General features: G+C 44.3%; 1 protein-coding gene across 1 annotated transcript in view; it reads right to left on the reverse strand.

Moving 5' to 3' along the window:
* Positions 1-23,910, reverse strand: part of LOC146823139 (uncharacterized) — a gene marked incomplete at its 5' end in the record, with an annotated part of 688,665 nt that overhangs the window by 630,533 nt on the left and 34,222 nt on the right. Inside the window, 2 exons of the mRNA XM_085606373.1 lie at positions 10,026-10,115; positions 21,267-21,428. Of these exons, the coding sequence (XP_085462499.1) occupies positions 10,026-10,115; positions 21,267-21,428 (252 nt within the window). The remainder of the gene's footprint in view (positions 1-10,025; positions 10,116-21,266; positions 21,429-23,910) is intronic.

Below are 23,910 nucleotides of genomic sequence, written 5' to 3' on the forward strand. Positions count from 1 at the left end.
GGGGAGTGAACAACACACCCCCGGTGACAGCGGGAAGCAGAGCCACAAGAACCGGGCAGCGAAGAGGCCGGGCCTGAGGGATTTGCTGAGGTTGGGAGATCCAGACTCCCCCAAGGACAGATGTCGCGAGAGACACTGCCGCACCAATCGCTCAGCAGGGGGGCCCAACCCCCGGTGCTGTATTTTTCTTGTAGAGAGTCAGCGGGGCCTCCGGGCTGACAGCGCGCTCCTGTGGCCTTCGCGTGATCTGCTGGAGAAGACTGTCTCGCTCACCCCTGGGGAAGGAGGGAAGAAGAGTTGTGGTTGCTGCCTGGAGGAGGAGGCCAAAGAAGTGTGCGATACTTGTCCCCCCCATGCTCCCTGACAGTGGCGGTGAAGTGGCCTGCGAGACCAGGAGCCGATCTGCAGGGAAGTCGGATCTCGCGGGTGAAGGTCCAGAATTGGTTGGCCCTGCTTCAGGAGCAGACCCCTGGGGGGCACTGCCAAAAGCCTGGCTTCTTTCGGTGTGACCTGACTGTGTGACCGGATTGAAAGTGAGTCCCCCCCACCTCATTCAAGTGTCTGAACCGGGCTGGGGAAGGACCAGGGGAGCCCCTTAATAAGGGGCAAGTGGCGCCAATACCAGCAGGGACAGTGTATTTATTGCATGACCGGGACCTCAGCGAAGGTATCCAGATTATTGGTGTGAGCTCGTGGTGTGTGCAGCGGGGTTACCCACAGCTCCAGGGGTTAATCGAGGGCCTGAAGACAACTCTCATTGCATAGGGACTGCTGAGAGCCAGTTGCAAGGAGGCTAGAGCCACAAGATAGCAGCCACCCCATTGGCTGAATTCAACGAAGTGTAGAAGTGAACAGCAGTACCGAGTGAGGTAGCATCCAATAAATCTAAGAAAGAACGGACAGTCAAAGACCTTCTCCTCAGATCTGGCGCAGGAAGTTCTGGGTCTCTTAAGTACTTGGCTGTCAGTCCTGCAGATATGGAGGATACGGAGCCTTATAGCCCGGTTACACGTGCCTTCTTAGAATCCTTATTTGCCTCCCTGAAAGACGACTTCATACCCTGAAAAAAGGGATAACCCAGGAGCTACAGGAGGTGCGGAGAGACCTGGATTCAGTCAGTGACAGAGTTGATATGCTGGAGACGTAGGCTGGAACGAGAGATGAGGAAACAGAACTGCTTCAGCAAGAGGACCTCCGCCTGCGTGACGAACAACTGGACCTCCAGCCGCATGTGGAGGACCTCGAAAACCGCTCCCAGACGAACAACATCTGGATCTGAGCTGTTCCACAGGGGTCCGAGGGGCAAGACATAGAAGCCTTTGTGGAGGAACTCTTCTGCTTCTAGGGGCCCTGCCAGAGCTACGGATCAAGCTGGACAGAACGCACCGTATAGGTCCGAAAAAAGCGGCAATGGCTCCCCCTCCGGACATACTCACGAGTGTTCATGACTTTCAGCTCAAAGAAAAGATCCTCCGAGAAGCCCAAGATAAACATCCTGCTGAATTTCGACCAATCAAGCCCCTTCTCTTCCAGGACTTAGCTGCATCGACCCAACAAAAACAAAGGTCGATTACTTCCCATTTGCGTTCTAAAGACATTCCCTACTCCTGGGGCCATCCTTTCCGCTTGATTATTAAATGGGAGGGCACAGTGGTCCAAACCCGCTCTCTGCAGGAGCCCAAGAAGCTGCTCGGCTTACCCGATGACTAACCGAACGGGTCTTCGCAAAAAGGATCAAGAAGACGTTCACCCGGAACCAAAAGGCTAGAAGAGAGTTTGTCGCTACCCGGTCGGCCTTTGACCTGATCTTGAAACTATTGCGAAAGAGAGACAAGCGGTCATTGCCTCCTTGGAAGAGGACTCAGCTAGTGTGGATTAGGCTCCTTAGGGCCACGCAATCTTGATGGGGGAGGTTGGAGCAGAAGCTGGTAATTGAACGCTCCCTGGTTATCAATACAGGGGCCTGGGCGGGACGGGGAGACGGGACGAACCCTGCTGACATCTCACGCCTTTCCATGGTGTTGAGTTCCCAGGACTTTAATGATGTTCGTAGTTACATGTTTTTCTGGATATGTTTCGTTCTGGGGTTTTGTGGGTTCCCTCCTCCCTTGTACACAGGACCTCTGACTCGAGGCAACTCTACAGGGAATGGATCCCGGTTGCCCAATAGGATTACGTACTCCAGTGAATTAGGCCTTAGTGACGATTGCAACCCTATAGATAACTTTAGTGATTTAGCAAACTTCCTGTATGGCTGTGACCCATAAAACAGCAGGGGTCGCCATTTTGGTCTCAGCAACATTTCAAGGTAAAATAGGTCCCAAATGAGCCGAAATTAATGGAAGGCTTGTGGCGCATACATTTACCTTAGGTCAACACGAGTTCACTGTTGCCACAGCCTACGCCCTGAACTTCAGGCAGGAGGAGTTTCTCTGCGAGGCAGTAAACAGTGTAGCCGACTTCCTGGACAGATCACTGATCATAGTTGGAGACCTTAACCTCGTTCATGACAATGAGTTAGATAGATCGACCCAACGCTACGGACAGACCGGAGCCCTTACTAAGAAAGGGGGACAGCTCCTAGCAGAGATAGGATTGACGGATATATGGCAGTCCCGACACGCGACATTCATGGAATATATACGTTTTATTCCCATCCCCACAAGATGTACTTCAGAATTGACAATATTTTGACTAGTGATACTATTTCCCAGCAGACTCAGCAAGTCGAGATACTGCCTTGCTCTTTGTCAGACCATTCGGCAGGGAGCATATCTCTAGCCCTTGTTGTTCCCGCCGGTTGTGGAGGTTGAGGGAGACGGTGCTGCAACGCCCTACGGTTGTTCAGCGTATCACTAATGCTATAACATCAATGACACACCGGACACTCCTATTGCCACTCTATGGGATGCAATGAAGGCGGTAATCAGGGGGGAGTTCCTAGCCATATCCGCGCATGATAACAAAATACGGAGAGAAATGAGGGACCAACTTTCTGCGGATGTGGTAGAATTGGAGCGAATACACCAAAGAACTGGCGCCCCAGGGTTTGGATGCAATTGACAGCTGCAAAGGCTCAACTAGCAGGCCTCAATATTTATAGTTTCTTTTTCAACAAGCAAGAACTGGCACCACGTAGCATAATTTTCATGTAATCTGGACTGAGTGGAGGACAAAATATTTTTATCAAAAACCTCCAGTACCCATTAAATCATATGGTATAACCCCATCCAGTGATCTACCAATACTTAAAATTTCAAAGCAACAGAAAAGATGGAAACAAGAAAGTGAAAGGTCAGTCCACAGATTAGTTTAACAACTTTTCTCACTCTACACACAACCTAATTATTTAAAATGTAGGTGAAAAAATGTGTAAAGGAAGAGAAAGTATCTCACGTGCGCACCACCAGAGGAGCTACTGGTTGGTTCTCACCAGCTTGCCCACGTTTATTTCATCATCGATGACTTTCTCATGAGAAAAAGAGTGATGTGTCCAGTGCAAAGAGAAAAACAAACACAACAAAAAGGATATGTACTGTGAAGACGAGAACAAAAAATGTACCAACAAAAACAAAGAGGGGGTTAGACTCACAATTGTACTTTTATTTATTTCGATTAGGAGTCTATCCCACTATTTAAAAACACAGCATGTTGTATACCTTATTAATGACACCCAACATGTTTCATTGCCAATTAGTTTGTGGCAAATTCATCAGGGCTACAGAGGTCAAAAATCACCTCCCTGGACACACAACAATAAAAAGGACTGACGAACACAAAGAGACAACATAAAGTTTGGTTAGTTCAGCGGGATGTCCACAGTTAAAACCTCCAAAGTATATTCACAAATCATCATGGGGATTTCCATGACTCTAACCTCAGGTGTATTACCTAGTCGGAGCCTTGGGCCCACATACCAGCTCCCAACCAGTCACAGGGGCGTATAACCTGTTTGCTTTCGCCTCCCTGTTCAAAGAAGCACACCCGTTGCTAGTGCCTGCGTCTGTGAAAAGAATATAATAATGACGAGGATTGACTAATAAACCCCCAGTTTCCACACCGTCATCGTGTGTCTTAATAAAAACCAGAGATGTCATTCCAGCTACTCCTCACCCAGACGTGCATATAAGATCTCACAGGTTTAAGCCAAATAGGACAGCGCACATATAACTATTGCAATTAGCCAACCGCTTCAAACATTCATTACTGGTTCTCCTCCCGTATGAACCAGCTGGCAATGACCTGCACACAGGCCTGCACGTTTAAAAACTGTGCAAAGTATCCCCCAATTGTTGGAAAATCGAGCAACTGTACACCTCTGATAAACGCATTTAGAAATGTGCAACTAGTGCCCAAAATAATGAAAAGTCAAGCAGATGTAAGTTACAATGACCTGCATATCTGCCGGCACATTTAAAACCTCAGCCGAGTATCCACCAATTATTCGAAACTCAAGCAGCTGTAAAGCCTATAGTACACATTTAAAAACTGTGCACAAGGTGCCCCAAATGTTGAAAAATCGAGCAGCTGTACACCATTAAATATCCCAGCTCAATCGTCAAGAGAGCTCTTCATAGTGCCACTCCAATCCCTACGCTTACCGTATACCTTTACACACGGGCGGTAACTCAACCCAGCATCGAGTTACCGCCTCGCCGCGTCTTCTTTCAAACAGTCCGTATTCGCGCATCGCGAGAGTCTGAGAGATCCAGTATCCAGTGTAAGCAGCATAGAGAATATGGCGGCCATCTTAGCACTGTTTTTTTATATATCAATGGACAATGCTGATAGACAATATTTCGGTCAACAATAGTCCATAAACAAGCCCCGATGTTCTATATATTTACATCAAAGCAGCAACTCGGCCAGAACCTACAACAGTATCTGAGTGTATTACACGCATATAAGCAACACTCACAGCCTCATCATTAGTATCATCCCCTAAGCGGAGACCGAAAAACGGGGGTGGCCATCTTGCTGCAGTCAGTAACTCGGCCCCAAGCTGATTGCGTATACACTTTTAATCAACCCAGCTCCGCTTATTTAGAGCCAGGGAGTCAGTATATCCACCGCGTACATGCATATAAAAATCAGGATTAAGTGCAATGGCCAGTGTCAACATAGACACTCTCATTCAGACCCCTCAAGATGTATCATAAATTTGTGTCCTCTGCTGCGGACCCTGAGTCACACGCTGGTGCCATACTAGACATAGGGTAGATCGCCTACCTACTGACCTTATTCCACTCAATTTGGTCGTTAAGGCCAGCAGTGTCCCCCTTCTCTAAATAAATACAGCGAGCCTCCTTCACTGCCAATCTCTTCTCCACATCACCAGCATCACCAAACACCTTCTCCAAGACAACCCACTTTAATGATTTAAAATGATGTGGATGGTCATGGTAATGTTGTACCAGGCGTGTAGTGAGTTTGCCTGCCCTGATCGTGCTTAGATGTTCTTGTATGCGCACCTTGACCTTTCTGGACGTAAGACCGATGTAATGTAACCCGCATGGGCAAGTCAGTCTGTATATTACGTGGCATGTATTACAGTTAGTGAATTGACGAAGAAACCAGGTTCTCCCACTACCTAGTGTGATTTCAGTCGTCTTCTCCGTCAGCTCACACACCGAACATCCACCACAAGGATGGTGTCCCGGGGGAAGAGTGACGCTCCTCTTGTTATGGACCGGTCTCGTATGCACTAATCTGTCCTTCAAATTCTGCGTTCTTTTAAACGCAAATCTAGGCTGTGGCATCTGAAAGTCACTCGTAGACAAAAGTGACCAGTGCTTTTTTATTATCTGCCTGATCTTACTAGACAGAGGGTCAAATGTCAAAACCACAGGTAGACTTTCTTTTAGTTCCTTATGACTTCTCTCAAGCAGAGCTTCCCTAGTTGTATTATGGGCCCTCTTACGTGCTCTGGTAATGATTTTCTTCGGGTAGCATAGTTGAGTCAATTTCTCACTCAAGACCTCCGATTGCCGCAGATAGTCAGAAGTGGAGGAACAGTTCCTACGGTACCTCAAAAATTGGCCCACCGGAAGATTATCCCTCAAAGCCCTGGGATGAAAAGACTGATAGTGCAACAGGGAATTTTTATCAGTGGGTTTGTGATGCACACTAGTGCTGAGTTTGTCATTCACCACAGCGATATCAAGATCAAGGTACGTGGCTGTCTCCCTACTTATCTGCCAAGTGAACTTCAAACAGGTGTCAAGCGAATTTAACCAGTCCAAAAATTCGTACCGGACCAGATGCATAGCACATCATCTATATATCTCTTCCAGAGGCAAATATGCCCCCGGAAGGGATTAAAGAGCTGGTCCAAATGATGTTCCTCAAATTGGCCGACATAGAGTGTCTTCACAGTACACATCCTTTTTGTTCTGTTTGTTTTTCTCTTTGCACTGGACACATCACTCTTTTTCTCATGAGAAAGTCATCGATGATGAAATAAACGTGGGCAAGCTGGTGAGAACCAACCAGTAGCTCCTCTGGTGGTGTGCACGTGAGATACTTTCTCTTCCTTTACACATTTTTTCACCTACCTTTTAAATAATTAGGTTGTGTGTAGAGTGAGAAAAGTTGTTAAAACTAATCTGTGGACTGACCTTTCACTTTCTTGTTTCCATCTTTTCTGTTGCTTTGAAATTTTAAGTATTGGTAGCACACTGGATGGGGTTATACCATATGATTTAATGGGTACTGGAGGTTTTTGATAAAAAACATTTGTCCTCCACTCATTCCAGATTACATGAAAATTATGCTACGTGGTGCCAGTTCTTGCTTGTTGAAATAGTATTTGATTGGAGGGTGCTCTGGCACGTCTTCCCTCTGTAGCTCCTCTTTTTGATTTAGCTCAATATTTATAGAGCAGAGCATGCCGCCTTACAGCTCCGTCATGCATTTTACTCCAAAGGTGACAAATGTGGGAGACTCCTAGCAAATAAGCTGCGTGCTCAGCGACAAACGTCCACTATTTCAATGGTCATAGACCATCCAGGCAGGAGCAAACTACTGATCAAGGTATTGCAGACAGCTTCAGACAATACTATGCGTCCTTAGACAAGGCACAGGAGCTTCCTGAAGAGACTCCTGCTCAGTATTTACAAGGAGTGGAGACTTCTCGGTTAGTTCCCAGTCAGGTGAAGGACCTTGAATCCCCAATTAGCCTAGAGGAAGTTATATCTGCCATATCAAAGCTCAAATCACTCAAATCCCCGGGCCCAGACGGATTCTCTTCAAATTTTTATAAAACCTTCTGTGCTACATTGGCTCCACTGCTCGTGAGAGTATTTAACTAGATTGGTTCATCCTCTCCCATGCCACCCACGATGCTGAAAGCTCTAGTAACGATTATACCTAAACCAGGGAAGGATAAGCGGAACTGCGCTTTGTACCGCCCTATCTCCCTCCTTAATATGAATCTTAAAATATTCACAGGAATCCTAGCACACAGACTCTCTCCCTGCCTCCCTGGGTTAATCGACCCGGACCTATCGTGCTTTGTTTCGGGTCACCAGTGCTCCGACAATACCAAACGCCTGCTACATATAATAGATAAAGCTGAACGATTCCAAGAAGAGCGCATGATACTATCAGTGGACGCCGAGAAAGCGTTTGATAGGGTGCACTAGCCCTACCGCAAAACAACCCTTCGGCATTTCGGCTTGCCAGACCGATTTATAAATTGGGTTTTTGGCAGTTACACTAACCCAGTTGCTTTAGTCCAAGTGAATGGAGTGATCTCAGCCCCTTTCCCAATCCAACAGGGAACAAGGCAGGGGTGCTCTCTCTCGCCACTTTTGTTTGCTATATACATGGATCCTGTGGCCCAAAGAGTGCGGGATGACCTCTTAATATTCGGGGTACGATTTGGGGGAGAAGAACATAAGGTCAGTCTCTACGCTGATGATATAGTGGCCACCCTCAAACTGCCTGCGTGAGCTTGAGCGCTTTGCACACGCGTCTGGATTAAAGGTTAATGTCGACAAGTCCCAGGCTCTTGGCCTGACCCTCAGTCCAGCCACGTTACAGTCACTCCAACGGTCGTATCACCTACAATGGGCTCAGGACTCTATTCCCTACCTAGGCCGACAACTTACAGCCAGTATACAGAGCACTGTCTCCCTCAACTACACGGTGTTGCTGCGGCAGATTTGCAACTGTCTCTGCAGATGGAGGCCATACTCATTGTCTTGGCTGGGTAGGATAGCAGCAATTAAAATGACGATCCTACCCAATATTATATACCTATTTCAGACCCTTCCTGTGGGCCCTCCATCAGGAGTGCTGCATTCATTGCAGAAGGACATGGAACGTTTCGTCTGCAGACACCAGCGACCTAAAATGCATAAAGAACTATGCTACAGGGCTCCAACCGACGGGGGTCTTGTGATTCCGAGCTTGCAGGAATATTTCTGGGCAGTGCAGCTGAGAGCGTTGGTTGAATGGTTCCGGCCAGAATCCGAGAAGCACTGGCTGTTCATGGATAGGGCATTAGCTAGGTAATCTCTATGAGAGGTCCCCTTTCTCACCAAATCAACCAGACCAGGCAACTTGTATTTATCAAAGGTCACCCATTCCATCTTATCGTCCTAAGATAGGGTGGCCAACTCATGAGGACTCACAACATTCCCGTCTCCAATCACGCCCATAGTCAATAACTCAGACTTTACCCCTGGACTGGGCACAATTGCCTTTGCTCGGTGGTCCAAAGAAGCCTGCCGTTCCGTGGGACACTTCTTTGATTTGGAAGGGCCTTTGTCTTTCACTGACTTACAGGCGCAGCATAATCTTCCAGAGCAGGAACGCTACCATTACCAACAGACTAAACATTGGGAAATAAAGCCAGAGGTTCGTAAAGGAGCAGAGAGGCCGCTCACACCTTTGGAAAAATGGTTATTAACAAGGCACACAGACGCACGTTTGACAACTGACCTTTACAAGTTCATTAGGAGTAGCCCAGACACTGAGAAATCTCCCGGACAGCGGAGGTGGGAGGGGGAGCTTGGTAGGGGGTTCTCACAGAAGGAATGGCTGTATATTTACTACAGGGCCCGTCACTCTGTGCGTAGTGTAGTTAACATAGAAACGGCAAAGGAAATAGTAACGCACTGGTACCTGACACCCCAACGGCTTAGTGGTAATCCTACATGTTGTCCTCTATGTTGGAGAGCCTGCGGATCACTGGGCACCCTAACCCACCTATTATGGGACTGCCCCCAAATATCACATTATTGGCAACAGGTACTGGATGATATTGATACTCATTTTAATACCCAAATACCTCGATTCCCGTCCTACATACTCTTAGGCCTGCCCAATCCTATCACTTTCCCACTTAGATCACGGAGGGGCAAGCAGATGGCACTAGCACTGGGGGCGGCCTTACAGAATGTCTTATCCCATTGGGGGAAAACAACCACACCTGCTCACGTTGGATGGCTGCATAGACTGTGGGGGATTCTTGGGATGGAAAACATCTCTCTCTCGCTTGCTGACCCTGGGGCCTCTTTCCAGGACTTGTGGGAGCCCTTATTATCGCTGATAACTTCGGAGTTCAGGAAACTTACCTGCCCGAGATATTTAAGACTGTTAAGCCTGGTAGACCCACCGCAGAGTGTACTTTTGGAAGAAGGGTCAACTCAAGATACATAGGATTAGACAATCTGGGCCGAGTTGTGCACTTGTGACACACACCACTTATTATGTTTTGAGCCTTTAAAGAGAGGGAGAAGGGAAAATTGGGTGGGAGGAGGGCTGGGTTTGTCGTTTTTTGTGTTTGTGATTCCTTTGTTTTGCGGTCCTATGTTAGCTCACCGTCTGGCAGAATACAAGCCGTGAATATAGGATGTATATCATTTCTGTACGTTGTATGTTTATCCTAAAACTAATAAAGAAATATAAACAACAAAAAGCTGACAATTTGTAGGAGAGGAAGCTAAGTGGATGGTTAATGAATTTGTGATGCAGTGTTCTTTAAAGCAGTGAGTTGTCTTTAATTTTAAAACACTTACCTGCTCCCTTAGGTAGCTTTTTTCGAAATCTAACTTCATTGTTGTCAGGTACTGCCTGTAGTCATTGAACTCTTTCAAGGAACATATAACCTAAACAATATGATATTTAATATTACTAAATGATGCCCTTCATGAAAATTGCAATTTACATCAATACTCAGACAGAAACTTACTTGTGTAGTAGACATTTTTCTACAAACTGGAAACAACCAAAGGAATTGTATGAATATGCCATCTTCTGGATGATTTTAAAGTATGTATGGGATTCAGAAAAAATACATCAGGGGTAAAGTGAATGTAACTTTTGTCATATTAGTGACTTACAGCTCAATTCGGTACACATTATACACACCTAAGTTTAAGTCGGGTGTGCAAAAAGTGGCACCTGGGCGAAAATGGCAGATATTGATCAACAGAATCAGTATTTATAGACATTTGGATTCGTACATAAAAAGTACTCTGAAAAATATGTTAAGGTAGGTGTTGGAGACATGAATGTTTCTAAGGGAGGCCAGGATGACAGAATCAACAAAATCATACGATTGTGGCTATTCAGAAACTTTCTCACTGGTTTTCACAACCACATCACACATCTACGATTAGTATGAAAAACTGGAGAAAGTGTGCATGTTAGGAGTGTAACATAAAACACAGTGTCTTGGACTTTGGAAGCATCCAAACGCAAGGCCAAAATAGAAATCCACAACCTGGAGGGCCAGGATACCATTGAATCTAAGCCAGAACCTATACTGCCAGTGTTAGTAGTACTGTGACCAAAGAACACAATGGACAAGAATACCAGAACATGAGTGGACGTGTGCCAAGTGAATACAGCAATCTAAAAAGGAGCATCACACTACAACCCAATCAAAGCGAGGGGTCACCTTTCGTATGTGGCAAACATAGTCTCCGAACAGGAGCTCAACAAGAGCCATCATCTAGAAAAACTAATCCCTGATTCAGGCACAGCACAGCATTTTCCAGATGCCTTGTGCAACAGATCTAGAAGAGATTTGCATTGGACTGGTTTGTGGCAGGTGAAGTTCTTCAAAGTGAGTAAGGTAAGTATTTTGCTGCATTTCACAGTATGTTAAAGTGACATCAAACTCTTATCTGGCGCAATGATAGTAAAACAAGTGAAAGCCCTAGAATGTATCTGCACAGATATGATTCATGTGAGTATGACAATGAAGGGTGGCATCGCGGATTCAACTAAACAAAGCTACAAGTGTAAAAGGGTTGACATTTCCATGCAGTATTGATTGAAACAAGGCTACCCGAGAGACACTTTCTGCTTAAGGTTTCTCTTTAAGGACATCAATGAAATCGCTATATCAAATTTGTTTTGCATGTAACCATATTTATGGAGTCCCAGAGGTTGATGCTGGGAATATGTTATTGTCTGCTTAATAAAACCGGAGTGATTCCAGTGATGCAGTTTCTATCCCTGAACACCAAAAAAGTAATACTTCCAAGGAGCTAAAATGAAGGATTGGTCGGGATTGAGCATAAACAGCAGTTTATGGATCCCATTTTCTGTAACTCAAAAACACAGACCCCCAGGACAATGGACTATAAAAGGCTTTAGTCAAAGCTCCTTGCGGGTCGCCTCTTTCCATTCGTCATATTGAGAACAGGATAATACCCAAGAGGAGCAAACAGGCACCTTTGTAAGGCTCTTGTCATTCTAGACACAGGCTAGAATAATATGGAGACTTCATTCAGGCTAGAACATAATAGAGGACTTGGACTTTCACACAACCCCCAATAAGCGCCGTACAGCTGCAGGAGCCTCAGGTCTCGCATGTCATAAGAAAAAATAATTCTAAGCCTTCTGTATATCAGCCTGAAATGCTAGGCATACTCTGATAAATTTAGAACGCTAAATAAAAAAAACATATTTTTATTATGGATTTGAACAAATGAGGACAACAGATCAAAAACCTCTGTACAGCACATAAAAGAAAACAAAGAAAAGAAAGCTAGATACAGAGCAGCATCCAGGTCTAGTATCAAGACAATAAACAGTAATAAAAAACAAACTGAACTTCCAGGTAAATGGTCAGGTATTTCCTGCAGGAAAAGGGTAAGATGCAAAAAGAGTTTCTTATCTTTGTTTCTGGTTTCCATATTTGACTCCATCCCATATTGAGTGAACTTTAACGAGGAAGAGGGCCAAATTAGGAAAGCCTTATGTTTCATCAGAACCCCTGCATCAGCACACAGCGTTTTACTAAACTATCAACTCTAAAACATCGACCTATCAACTGTAGGAAATCGACTTACACAATATCATCAAGGTGCACAGATGTGGAGATAGAATAGTACATCTGTACTCCCTTATGTATATTTACATTGATGATATTGTACAAGTTAAAAGTTTGCATTCAATACTGTTGCAGATTGATGTTTTGTGATCCACATTTGACATACAACTCCATCACACAATAGCAACAAGGAAAACAATATGACCTCGCCACTTTTAAAAAGGCATAGCTTAACCGTGTGACATCAAGTGAGATTGTGCCGTGCAATGAAGGGTGGCAAGATGCAGCCCAATAATTTTAATTTTTCCTCTCTACAATAGTTCTATGGGCATCACTTTCAAACCTCCATAATCTTACTCAGACCTGTTGCTGCTTACCCCACTGCTGGGTCACTATCTCCTCTTCTTTAAACTGTTCTTAAAGTTAAACTTCAGTACAATGATCCTCTAAATCAATTGTGTCCCTCTTCTGTCTAGACCAACTCTTTCTGTCTCTCCATCTAAAATTCCTTCCATTCTCTCACAATTCCTTTTTTGCTAGTGATTATTCTCATCCATCTTCTGGTCTCAGCAGAAAAACATTCCTTGTTTCTTACATTGAATTTTTAGTGCTGATACTATTGCATTTTTGTCACTATTGGCCCTTCTTCACCTTGTGTCATGCAACTAGTATGTGGAGTTCAAGGCCTTTTCCCATTTGTATCTTTTCTTTCTGTGATTCTTTGATTGTTTTCTGGTATGTGTGTGTTTTACCTTGTCCTGATCTCATTGATGGCTACCAAACTTTCAGTTCCCCCAATTCTTCAATACACCTGATCCCCTTATTTTCTGTCTTCTTTTCCTGAGGATTCAACTGACTATTCCACTGCTTTCTGAGCCAACTACTACTCAACAAAATAAACTCTTCCAGCCTTTTATGGTTAAACCATCCTCCTTCCCGTATTTTCCCTTCACTCCCATTCCATTCATTCCCCCTGACATTCATTGCCAGGAGCATGCAAAGTCGGCATTCCTAGCACTGGCTAATAATGAATTATTCTGTGAAGAGAAGAATCTTAAAATTAAAATCCCTAAAACAAAATGTATGGTGAGCAATGATATAACACCCCAGAAGAATTTGTTTTCTATAAAAGGACCCACACCAGAAGAGGTGGGTAGTTTATAATATCTAGCCTTAAATTTAGATCAAGGGCTCTCTAAGGACCTCCAAAAGGGCCAAAGAAGTTGGCAGGTTAAGTCATATAATTTGAGTGGTGTTGAGGGGTTGTATGTGACCTCACAAAAACCCAACATGTAGAAAATAGTCCTGCCATGCAGTATTGATTTGTTTCTGGTGAAACAAGGCTACCCGAGAGACACTTTCTGCTGTAGGTTTCTCTTTAAGGACATCAATGAAATCGCTATATCAAATTTGTTTTGCATGTAACCATATTTATAGAGTCCCAGAGGTTGATGCTAGGAATATGTTATTGTCTGCTTAATAAAAACGGAGTGATTCCAGTGATGCAGTTTCTATCCCTGAACACCAAAATAGTAATACTTCCAAGGAGCTAAAATGAAGGATTGGTCGGGATTGAGCATACACAGCAGTTTATGGATCCCATTTTATGTAACTCAAAAACACAGACCCCAGGACAATGGACTGTAAAAGGGTTGGATAAAAGCTCCTTGCGGGTCGCATCTTTCCATATTGAGAACAGGATAATACCCAAGAGGAGCAAACAGGCACCTTTGTGGGGCTCTTGTCATTCTAGACACAGGCTAGAATAATATGGAGACTTCATACAGGCTAGAACATAATGGAGTACTTGGACTTTCACACAACCCCCAATAAGCGCCGTACAGCTGCAGGAGCCTCAGGCCTCGCATGTCATAAGAAAAAATAATTCTAAGCCTTCCGTATATCACCCTGAAATGCTAGGTATACTCTGATAAATTTAGAATGCTGAATAAAAAAATCAAATTTGTTTCTGGATTTGAACAAATGAGGACAATAGATCAAAAACCTCTGTACAGCACATAAAAGAAAACAAAGAAAAGAAAGGGGAGTTCGCTAGATACAGAGCAGCATCCAGGTCTAGTATCAAGACAATAAACAGTAATAAAAAACAAACTGAACTTCCAGGTAAATGGTCAGGTATTTCCTGCAGGAAAAGGGTAGGATGCAAAAAGAGTTTCTTATCTTTGTTTCTGGTTTCCATATTTGACTCCATCCCATATTGAGTGAACTTTAACGAGGAAGAGGGCCAAATTAGGAAAGCCTTATGTTTCATCAAAACCCCTGCATCAGCACACAGCGTTTTACTAAATTATCAATTCTAAAACATCGACCTATCAACTGTAGGAACTCGACTTACACAATATCATCAAGGTGCACAGATGTGGAGCTAGAATAGTACATCTGTACTCCCTTATGTATATTTACATTGATGATATTGTACAAGTTAAAAGTTTGCATTCAATACTGTTGCAGATTGATGTTTTGTGATCCACATTTGACATACAACTCCATCACACAATTGCAACAAGGAAAACAATATGACCTCGCCACTTTTAAAAAGGCATAGCTTAACCGTGTGACATCAAGTGGGATTGCGCCGTGCAATGAAGGATGGCAAGATGCAGCCCAATAATTTTCATTTTTCCTCTCTACAATAGTTCTATGGGCATCACTTTCAAACCTCCATAATCTTACTCAGACCTGTTGCTGCTTACCCCACTGCTGGGTCACTATCTCCTCTTCTTTAAACTGTTCTTAAAAGTTAAATTCAGTACAATGATCCTCTAAATCAATTGTGTCCCTCTTCTGTCTAGACCAACTCTTTCTGTCTCTCCATCTAAAATTCCTTCCATTCTCTCGCAATTCCTTTTTTGCTAGTGATTATTCTCATCTATCTTCTGGTCTCAGCAGAAAAACATTCCTTGTTTCTTACATTGAATTTTTAGTGCTGATACTATTGCATTTTTGTCACTATTGGCCCTTCTTCACCTTGTGTCATGCAACTAGTATGTGGAGTTCAAGGCCTTTTCCCATTTGTATCTTTTCTTTCTGTGATTCTTTGATTGTTTTCTGGTATGTGTGTGTTTTACCTTGTCCTGATCTCATTGATGGCTACCAAACTTTCAGTTCCCCCAATTCTTCAATACACCTGATCCCCTTATTTTCTGTCTTCTTTTCCTGAGGATTCAACTGACTATTCCACTGCTTTCTGAGCCAACTACTACTCAACAAAATAGACTCTTCCAGCCTTTTATGGTTAAACCATCCTCCTTCCCGTATTTTCCCTTCACTCCCATTCCATTCATTCCCCCTGACATTCATTGCCAGGAGCATGCAAAGTCGGCATTCCTAGCACTTGCTAATAATGAATTATTCTGTGAAGAGAATAATCTTAAAATTAAAATCCCTAAAACAAAATGTATGGTTAGCAATGATATAACACCCTAGAAGAATTTGTTTTCTATAAAAGGACCCACACCAGAAGAGGTGGGTAGTTTATAATATCTAGCCTTAAATTTAGATCAAGGGCTCTCTAAGGACCTCCAAAAGGGCCAAAGAAGTTGGCAGGTTAAGTCATATAATTTGAGTGGTGTTGAGGGGTTGTATGTGACCTCACAAAAACTCAACATGTAGAAAATAGTCCTGCCAAGTTTGTTGTTCTCTAATTGCAACAGTGCAAGACATTTGATGGATTGAAGTGGGCTGACTCTTTGTCCCATGATGTATACTACAATGTGTGAAAGAAATATGTGAATGGCATCTGATCAGATTAGTGGATGAAGAGGGCTGACCAAAGCTCCTGTTTGAATGTATACAAGTAAGTATTTCTAAATTAATTTTTTGGGAAACATGAGGCTGATGAGTAGTTAATTCTGTCTCTAACTCAGAGCGAAAAAGGATACAGCAATGTTTTAGAGGTGGGAGCAAGCTGTTTCGTCTTGACTTGGACCCTATTTGAGCCCTGTCACACTGCTAATCAGTGCCGCAGGGTATGTGCTCTGGTCCTAAAATTGTAGTGGTAAAACTGGTTTCACCCAATTGGTCTATTTAACAGATCATTCTAGACAGCACAAAAACTGCACCTATGGCATGGAAGTTAAATGTCATATGTGGGTTGTAATGTGTATTTACATCACACACATATAAGACAAAAATACATGTCTGCCAGAAGGACCACACATGGCATGGAAAAGTGCCTTTGTCATGTGGGAAAAGCCTATTTTTATAAATACTCATGAGTCACCCCTTAAGTAAGTCTTGTAAGCCCGCAGTGTAGGGTGCTCATTTTTATAAGTAGGGCACAGTACATATTAGGGTTAGTGTGCGCTCACACCGAAATAAAACCCAATACTATTTAATTGTGTAGGCTTCGCTAGACCTTTCCGTGAACAGGCCTAGATTGGATTATAATCTTTATTTCATTTGCTGTTTAGGGAAATACTAGAATAATGGCTACCTATTATTTTCTACCCAGTTTTCAAAAGGTAATTTAATGGCGAAATAAGATTTTTGAAAACTTACATTGAAAAGTAACTGGCTTAAACAAGTTCACCCACTCCTCCCACCTCCAGGTACTGGAATACACATGTTTGGATGGGAGAGTTAACAACTCCAGCTCAGATGACACTAGTCCATTTCTGCGCCTAGGAAGAGCAGATGTGTGTTAACTGCTGACCACACAGCAGGGATTAGCTATCTGTGAGTGAACAGAAACAACTGACAACACGAGAGCAGCATTAGAACAACATCTTGTAACTTGGAGATACTAGGTAGGGCTTCTCCTGTTAATTCCAAAGGACCCTCCCAGACAGTCAGGCTCCAGTCTTAGTAGGGTAGAGAACCAGTTTTCACTGTGTCAAATAGGATAAGAGCTCACCTAAATAGGTGAGAGGCTAAAGAGCTGGTGGCAGGTTATGGCAGCTGGATTCTACCATCTTGAAACATGGACTCCTGGGTAATTGTACAGTAAGGCAAAGAGGAAGCAATGCAAAAGGAGTTGGGGGACTGTGAGAAAATAGTTAGGATTGGGTGGTAAAATCTGTTCAATCACTGGCTAGTGCACAGAATAAATCGGGCATCTCAACCACTACCGGATCTGAACTTTCCTCAAACTGAGAAGCCTCAATCTGAAGAAAAAGGCTCTGCTCAAAGAGGAGTCTTGATTCCTGCTGGAAAAAGAGGACTAACTTAAAGATTCAAAGACTCTCGAATCCTGCTGGCACCCAGGGACTGGAACTTCTCTCCAGGGATCAAGTGGTTGGCCTTCATTTGACTCCTTAAGGGACACAAAAAACAGAACTACTCTGGACTCCAAGAAGACCCAAGTGGCCACAGGAGGACTGGACGATGCAGGCAACAAGGCTGGAGAGAGAAATAGGGGCTCATTTGCAAGCCCTGTGCGCTGCCGGAATGTCACTATTAATGACTCTCCAGCAGTGCACACAACAGAGCCATATCTACAAGGCCACGTAAAGCCACCAAGTGGCTTTTCATGGCCTCGTAGATATGGTGTGTGGCAACTCAGCGCAAGTCACTGCGTTACCTCAAACTGCCATAGGGAGGCATGCCATGGGTGTTACAGTGGATGTTCCCATGTAAACCCGTGGCATTTGACACATTTCCAGGTTTACAACATGCTGTAAACCTGGGAATGCATCAAAAGCCTACACCTCCCCATGGGTGGTGTAACCATTTTTTCTGAAGAAAGATGTCCCTTCCTGCACAAAAACAACCTAATTTCAATGCAGGCACCCTTGCACAATGTGCAAGGGTGCCAGCATTGGCGCTCGGCATCCATATGTGCACCAACGCAGTAAAAGAGGACAGGAATGCAGGGTGTCTCATAGATATGGTGCATTCCTGCCCTTTTCTTTTGACGTAGGGCAGCGCAGCTGGAAGGCTTGTGGCACTGCCCTATGCCAAAAATAAGTAAATGTGACCCCTGGTGCCTAGAAGCCTGCCCTAAGGAGCTGGTGCTGCAGAACTGACGGGAGAATTTTTGCAGCAATTTGAAAAAAAATTGTACTTAGCCACTATTTCCACCATTGGAGAACTGGTACAAGGTGCTGAGGCTTTCACAGGATGGTTGCACTAAGGTGGTAAGAAAACCATGTTTATCCCACTTAGAGCTTTTTTGCTGCACTAAAAACTGGTTTGTGGCAAAGTTATCTGATTTTTATGAAGAACTGCCAGGCAACAATTGCTGGGCTTGCCCTGCTGGAGGACTTTAACTTTGAAAAATGTGACCAAGTCCAAAAGTATCATTTTGGACTGGGGCTAGGTTGCAAATCTATCAGTCCCATGAAGAGACCTTTGTAGTTACAAAATCCAGGGCTTTCCCTCTAGGAGCGTGTGGCACTAAAAACAACAGCTTCAGCTGGAGCTCAACAACGATGTACCCAACTTTGATGGACCACCACCGGTCACAGCCTTGGACCTTGTTTCCATTTCAGAGACTAAGTCAAAAGGTAAACCTTTAGACTTGGATCACCCACTTGGTGCCCCTAATGTCTGCTCCACTGAGGTTGGGACTGAAATCATAGCTGGGTCCCCTGTCAACAGCAAACAGCGACTATTAAATGGAGCTTTACTTTTTCTTGTCGTTTTTATTTTCGTTTTTTTTCAATCTAAGCCTTAGATTGTTCTATCTTCAGTTCCCCTTAAACTGTTTTAATTATCATGGTGTCTTTATGCTCATTTAAAGTTTCTCTATTTTCCTAAATCGGTTTTGGAATTTTATTGTACAGTGTTCTTTACTTTCATATTCTTGGTACTACCTGAATTTAACATGCACGTCTCTAGGTTTTGCCTGCTGAATGTGCTATAGCTGTATTGGGTTGAGCAGAGATTTTTTCCAACTGTATTCTGGCCTAAACACAGTGGATGTATTAGGTTGGTAGGGGTAGCCCCTCTCAAATTAATAATCCCATTCTGGACATTGGTGTTCAGTGGAAATCGGGACTTCATCCAGCAGTTCCCGCTCCCTTTTAATGGTTAGGAATAAAACACTCCATTCCAGACTTAGAGGGCAGAAATTGTTTTTGATGTCTAATAGGCAAGTAGGATTTGTGGCTTATTTTTTAATAGTTTTTTTTTCATTTTTGACCAAATGCTGGCATCTTGTTTTTTTCCTTCCAGAAAATGCAGGTGGATTTGTCTGCTCTGGCTGGCCGTACTATGGTGGGAATTAAGGTGATGTGCAAAGCAGGGAAGCTTAAAATGGGACAGAAAGGAGCTGTTTAAGAAAGTTTTAAATAGGCCGAACAAGAACAGATCACCTCAAAGGAGAATGATGATAAAGTTGAGACACCAATCCAAGAGGAGGATTTTCGAGGGGAAAAGGTTGGCCTTGGAAAAGTAGGAAACCACACTGGGCCCTGAGGGGAGGCAGTGCAAGATGGATATACGGTCCAAGCATTCAGGGAGGAGGGTGGCAGTAATACTGAAGATCTTGTGCATAGCTATGTGTTTGGAGATAACATAGACAAGTGGCTCACTGTTCATTAAGTTGTCATGCACACGCACATAGTAATTCAGGGGGTTTAGGGGGTAGCCTGTGGAAGCATATGTCCACCAAGGAAAGGGACATACTGTTGACCATGGAAGCATCTGAGCAGGTTTAGCCCATGATGGTCATCCTCATTTGCAAAGTTTGTCCCACACCAGAAACTATTGCCTGACACCCCTAAGCAGTCACAAGACACTTGGGAAGAAACTGTTGCTGAGTCTAATAAAGCATTGGAGGGAGGGTGAAGGGAAGCATTTTAACTGACATTGATGGGGTGTAGAATTTGATTACGAGCACATTTTAAGTCATTGTTATACAGAGTTGCACTAGCACCTAATTGGTTCCCAGCTCACTCATCTGAGGGAACATAGGACACCTGGCTTAGTACCAGAATGTTCAAGAAGGTTCTGGAGGTTGACTGCAAGAAGGATTGGTCAGGCCCCCTGTCGGAGGTTGAAAAAGAGACCTCTTTTTGGCCCCACATTTCAGACAAGGGAAGAGAGCCCCAACCCACTTAATACAACCAGGAAGGTAGGAACCTAGGGGGTACGCCCTTTGAGAGGGGCTAGTGCTTTAACTGTCATCAGTCAGATCACAACAAGGGAAATTCCTCATGCCACAGGAAGGCACTCAGTAGTGGGCACTCTGCAGGGCGGCTAGTGTAGTGCTACGAAGAGGTGACTCTCAGGAGAAAGGGTAAAGCATGGCCTAGTGTCCCTTTGTTAGTAGGTAGGTCCAGAAGATAAGCTGATTATTCCTAAGAGCTCCAGGAAGCACTTCCAGAGAGCCACAGTGAACGGGGTCTATGTCACTGCTCGGTAGGATACCTATGTCAGATGGCCCCGGGTGGTGGACAGCTGGTTTCCCCAGAACAGTATCTTCAGGGAAAGAACCATCGGATAAGGAATGTCCAATGGCAGTATGGATGTATGACTGCCTTATGGCAATGGTTTCCTTAGAGAGGAGGGGGTTTGTTGCCAAAATGAAGGTAGCTGTGCATATAGATTGCATCCTTGTCAGTGAGTTGGCAAATGTGAGAAAAGTGAGTGAGAGCATCAGAGGTGCCCCACAGGAGGTCTCCAAGGGTACTGCCCCCGAGGTTATAGCACAGGGACCCAAAAGGAAAGTAAGTCATAGGACGATGTTGCCTACCACAGTGTGAGGAACAGTGGGCCAGGGATTACCTGTTCTGACAAGAGAAGGCCCTTAGACTAGCGCTGGTGAGGTCACCTCTGTCCTGGAGGTTCACAGAGACAGGTGACTTTAGGACCAATGTAGAATAACATAGAAAATGCACCTATGATATGGAATTTAAATGTCATAGGTGCACCCCTTCCGAATTAATAACCTAATTCCTCTACTTTATTCAGAAACTGGAAACTGAGATACTTCTGTAGGCACTAGTACTACAATTAGAAATCTCTCATCAAACCTTACATTTTTATTTGAGAGTAAGAGGTGTCTTACCTTGTTATCATCTGTGAGAAATCCACCCCGTTTCAATTTCTGAAGCATCCTTTTGCGCTTGTAGAACGCAGACAGATGGGGATCATGGAGATTATTGTAGGGCGTTTCTAGCAAATAATTATTGGGATCACCAAGATTGAAACCAGTTGCTGGAGTGTGAAGCTGCAATACAAAAGCAAGGTCCAAAATGTATAAAACACAAAAAGAAACCAAAACTAGTTCACTTAAACATTCAATCACTGTAAGAAAATGTTAATATTACTCACGCATCCTTTTAATTTAGTATTAATATTACTCAAGCATCCATTTAATTTAGTATAAATTGTTGCACAACATCAAGGCTTTCTTGGCTAATGTGATATGCAATAGAAAACAAATCAGGGTGCAGACCTAATCATGTACAAATGTGTGACAGAAGTTTTCCTGCATTCCTTTTTAGCTGAAAGTAAAGTTTTTGAGCGATTGGTTCGTGGTGCATTTTTTATACTATGGTTCATCATAAATGTATTTTCCACAATACATTGCCAGGTTACAAATATTCAGCGAATATCAAACATTATTTATTTAAACATTACATATATTGGATGGTGTTTATCAGCAGCAAACATACACATACGCAGAACAGAGATGCTACAAATTAAAACATTTAAGAACTCGATAAAAAGATAATAACATGCATGAAAACAGTTGCATTGATAGTGATATATCGTAAACATAGCTCAGAGCACGGAAGTCCTTTGAGAGGTTGGTGATGAGACATAAGTTTGTGTACATACTTGTGCTGCAAAATTATATTACACTTATTTACAAGTGTATTACATTTTACATATTTACAATTTAAGGCGGCTGTGGGAGATTAAGAGCCCCAATTAAACAATGGCATATTGCCTGCCTGCTGGGTTGAAGGAGGCTTCGGCATGGCCCTGAACCCCACCAGAGGACTGAAGGCCATAATTAGACATATCCACCCAGTGGCGGCTCCTCCGCAAAGGCGAAGGAGCGTCTCCCCATTGCTTTTCAGCAGTGGAAGGGAAAATAAAATGATAATAACTGAGAGTTATTATCATTTTATTTTCTCCTGTTGCAGGCGCGGCAGCTTTGCTAGGTGGGGCAGGCCTGCTCTGCCGTCAGAACAGGGGAGGGGAGGAGCGGTATGCACTCCCTAAAGTGCGCAGGAATATTTGGGTTCCCTCTGGGGCTGGCCAAACATTCATGCGCACTTATCATGTTCTCCCCCCAGGCTGCAATACAGTTTGGGGGGAGAACATGCCCAGGCTCCCTGTCCCCATCTTAGCGCCGTGGTTTGGCGCTCATACCAATCACAATGCTGCAATGTAGTGTTATGATTGGCTCAAGGGAGCCTCCGTCTGGGTGCTTCTTGTGACTTGTTCCAGCCAGAGGAGGGACGTGATGAGGAGGACACGGCGAGGGAGGACGCAGCGAGGAGGTAAGTTGAATTTTATTTTTTATTTACCTTCCGCCCGTCCCCCATCCCCTGCCTCCCCGCCCCGCCACCACCGATCTGTGCCGGCCACCACTGTACCCACCTACTTGGCAGGCATCTCTATAGCCTTCTGTGCATCACCTGAAAAAACTACAATGTTTCTGACGCACAGGGAGTTTTTTCGCTGTGTGTCAGGGACTTTGTTTGCTTTTCCCTTGCTGGGTACACCCTATCGCACATGGCGAACCGAGGCAGGGAAATCCACTGATGGTCACCCTGTCCTTCATTGATCTAGAAGGAAAAAGTCTGCAAGAGTTATTAATGCAAAAAGAACAATTGATGGACAGAATGCAGAACAATTCCATAGATTCACCCCAGTACAGAGATCTGGGCCTAAATCCATCGTTTTTTTGCTCAACATGCCATTCCAGTTTGAACCCAGCCATTTGCAAATCAGTCTTGACCCTGCACCCAATGGGAACAGTCCAGCCCGAAGTGCCAGGCTAGGTCCTCCCTGGATTGGACACAAGCATCCAAGGACCGGTTTTGGGGTTTCACCCCTCATCAGTCAGGATAGCTTGAGTCCATCAATTGTGAGTCTTTTGCTTTCTCGCCCTAAGTGCGCTGGGTATGCTCAGAAGTGGGTCCTGGACTTACTGTGCCACTGGATTCAAGCTATCCTGGCTGATATGGGGTGAATCCTCGAAAATGGTCCTAGGATGCTTGTTTCTGGTCCAGGGAGGACCTGGCTTGGCAGTTCGGGCTGGACTGTTCCCATGAGGCACAGGGTCAAGACTGATTTGCATATGGCCAGGTCTAAACTGGTGTTTGCATGGTGAGCAAAGGAATGATGGATTTAACCCAGATATCTTGACTGGAGGTGAATGTTTTGATTTGTTCAGCATTCCGTCCATCAATTGTGTGTCTTTTGCTTTCTCTCCCTAAGTGCGCAGAGTATGCCCAGACGTGGGTCCCGGGCTCACTGTGCCACTGGATTCAAGCTATCCTGGCTGATGAGGTGTGAAACCCCGAATCCGGTCATGGGATGCTTGTTTCTGGTCCAGGGAGGACCTGGCTTGGCAGTTCAGGCTGGACTGTTCCCATGAGGCACAGGGTCAAGACTGATTTGCATATGGCCAGGTCTAAACTGGGGTGGCATAGTGAGCAAAAGAATGATGGATTTAACCCAGATCTCTTGAC

This window comes from Triturus cristatus, chromosome 5_2 (assembly GCF_964204655.1).
Source record: "Triturus cristatus chromosome 5_2, aTriCri1.1, whole genome shotgun sequence".
Lineage (NCBI taxonomy): Eukaryota > Metazoa > Chordata > Amphibia > Caudata > Salamandridae > Triturus > Triturus cristatus.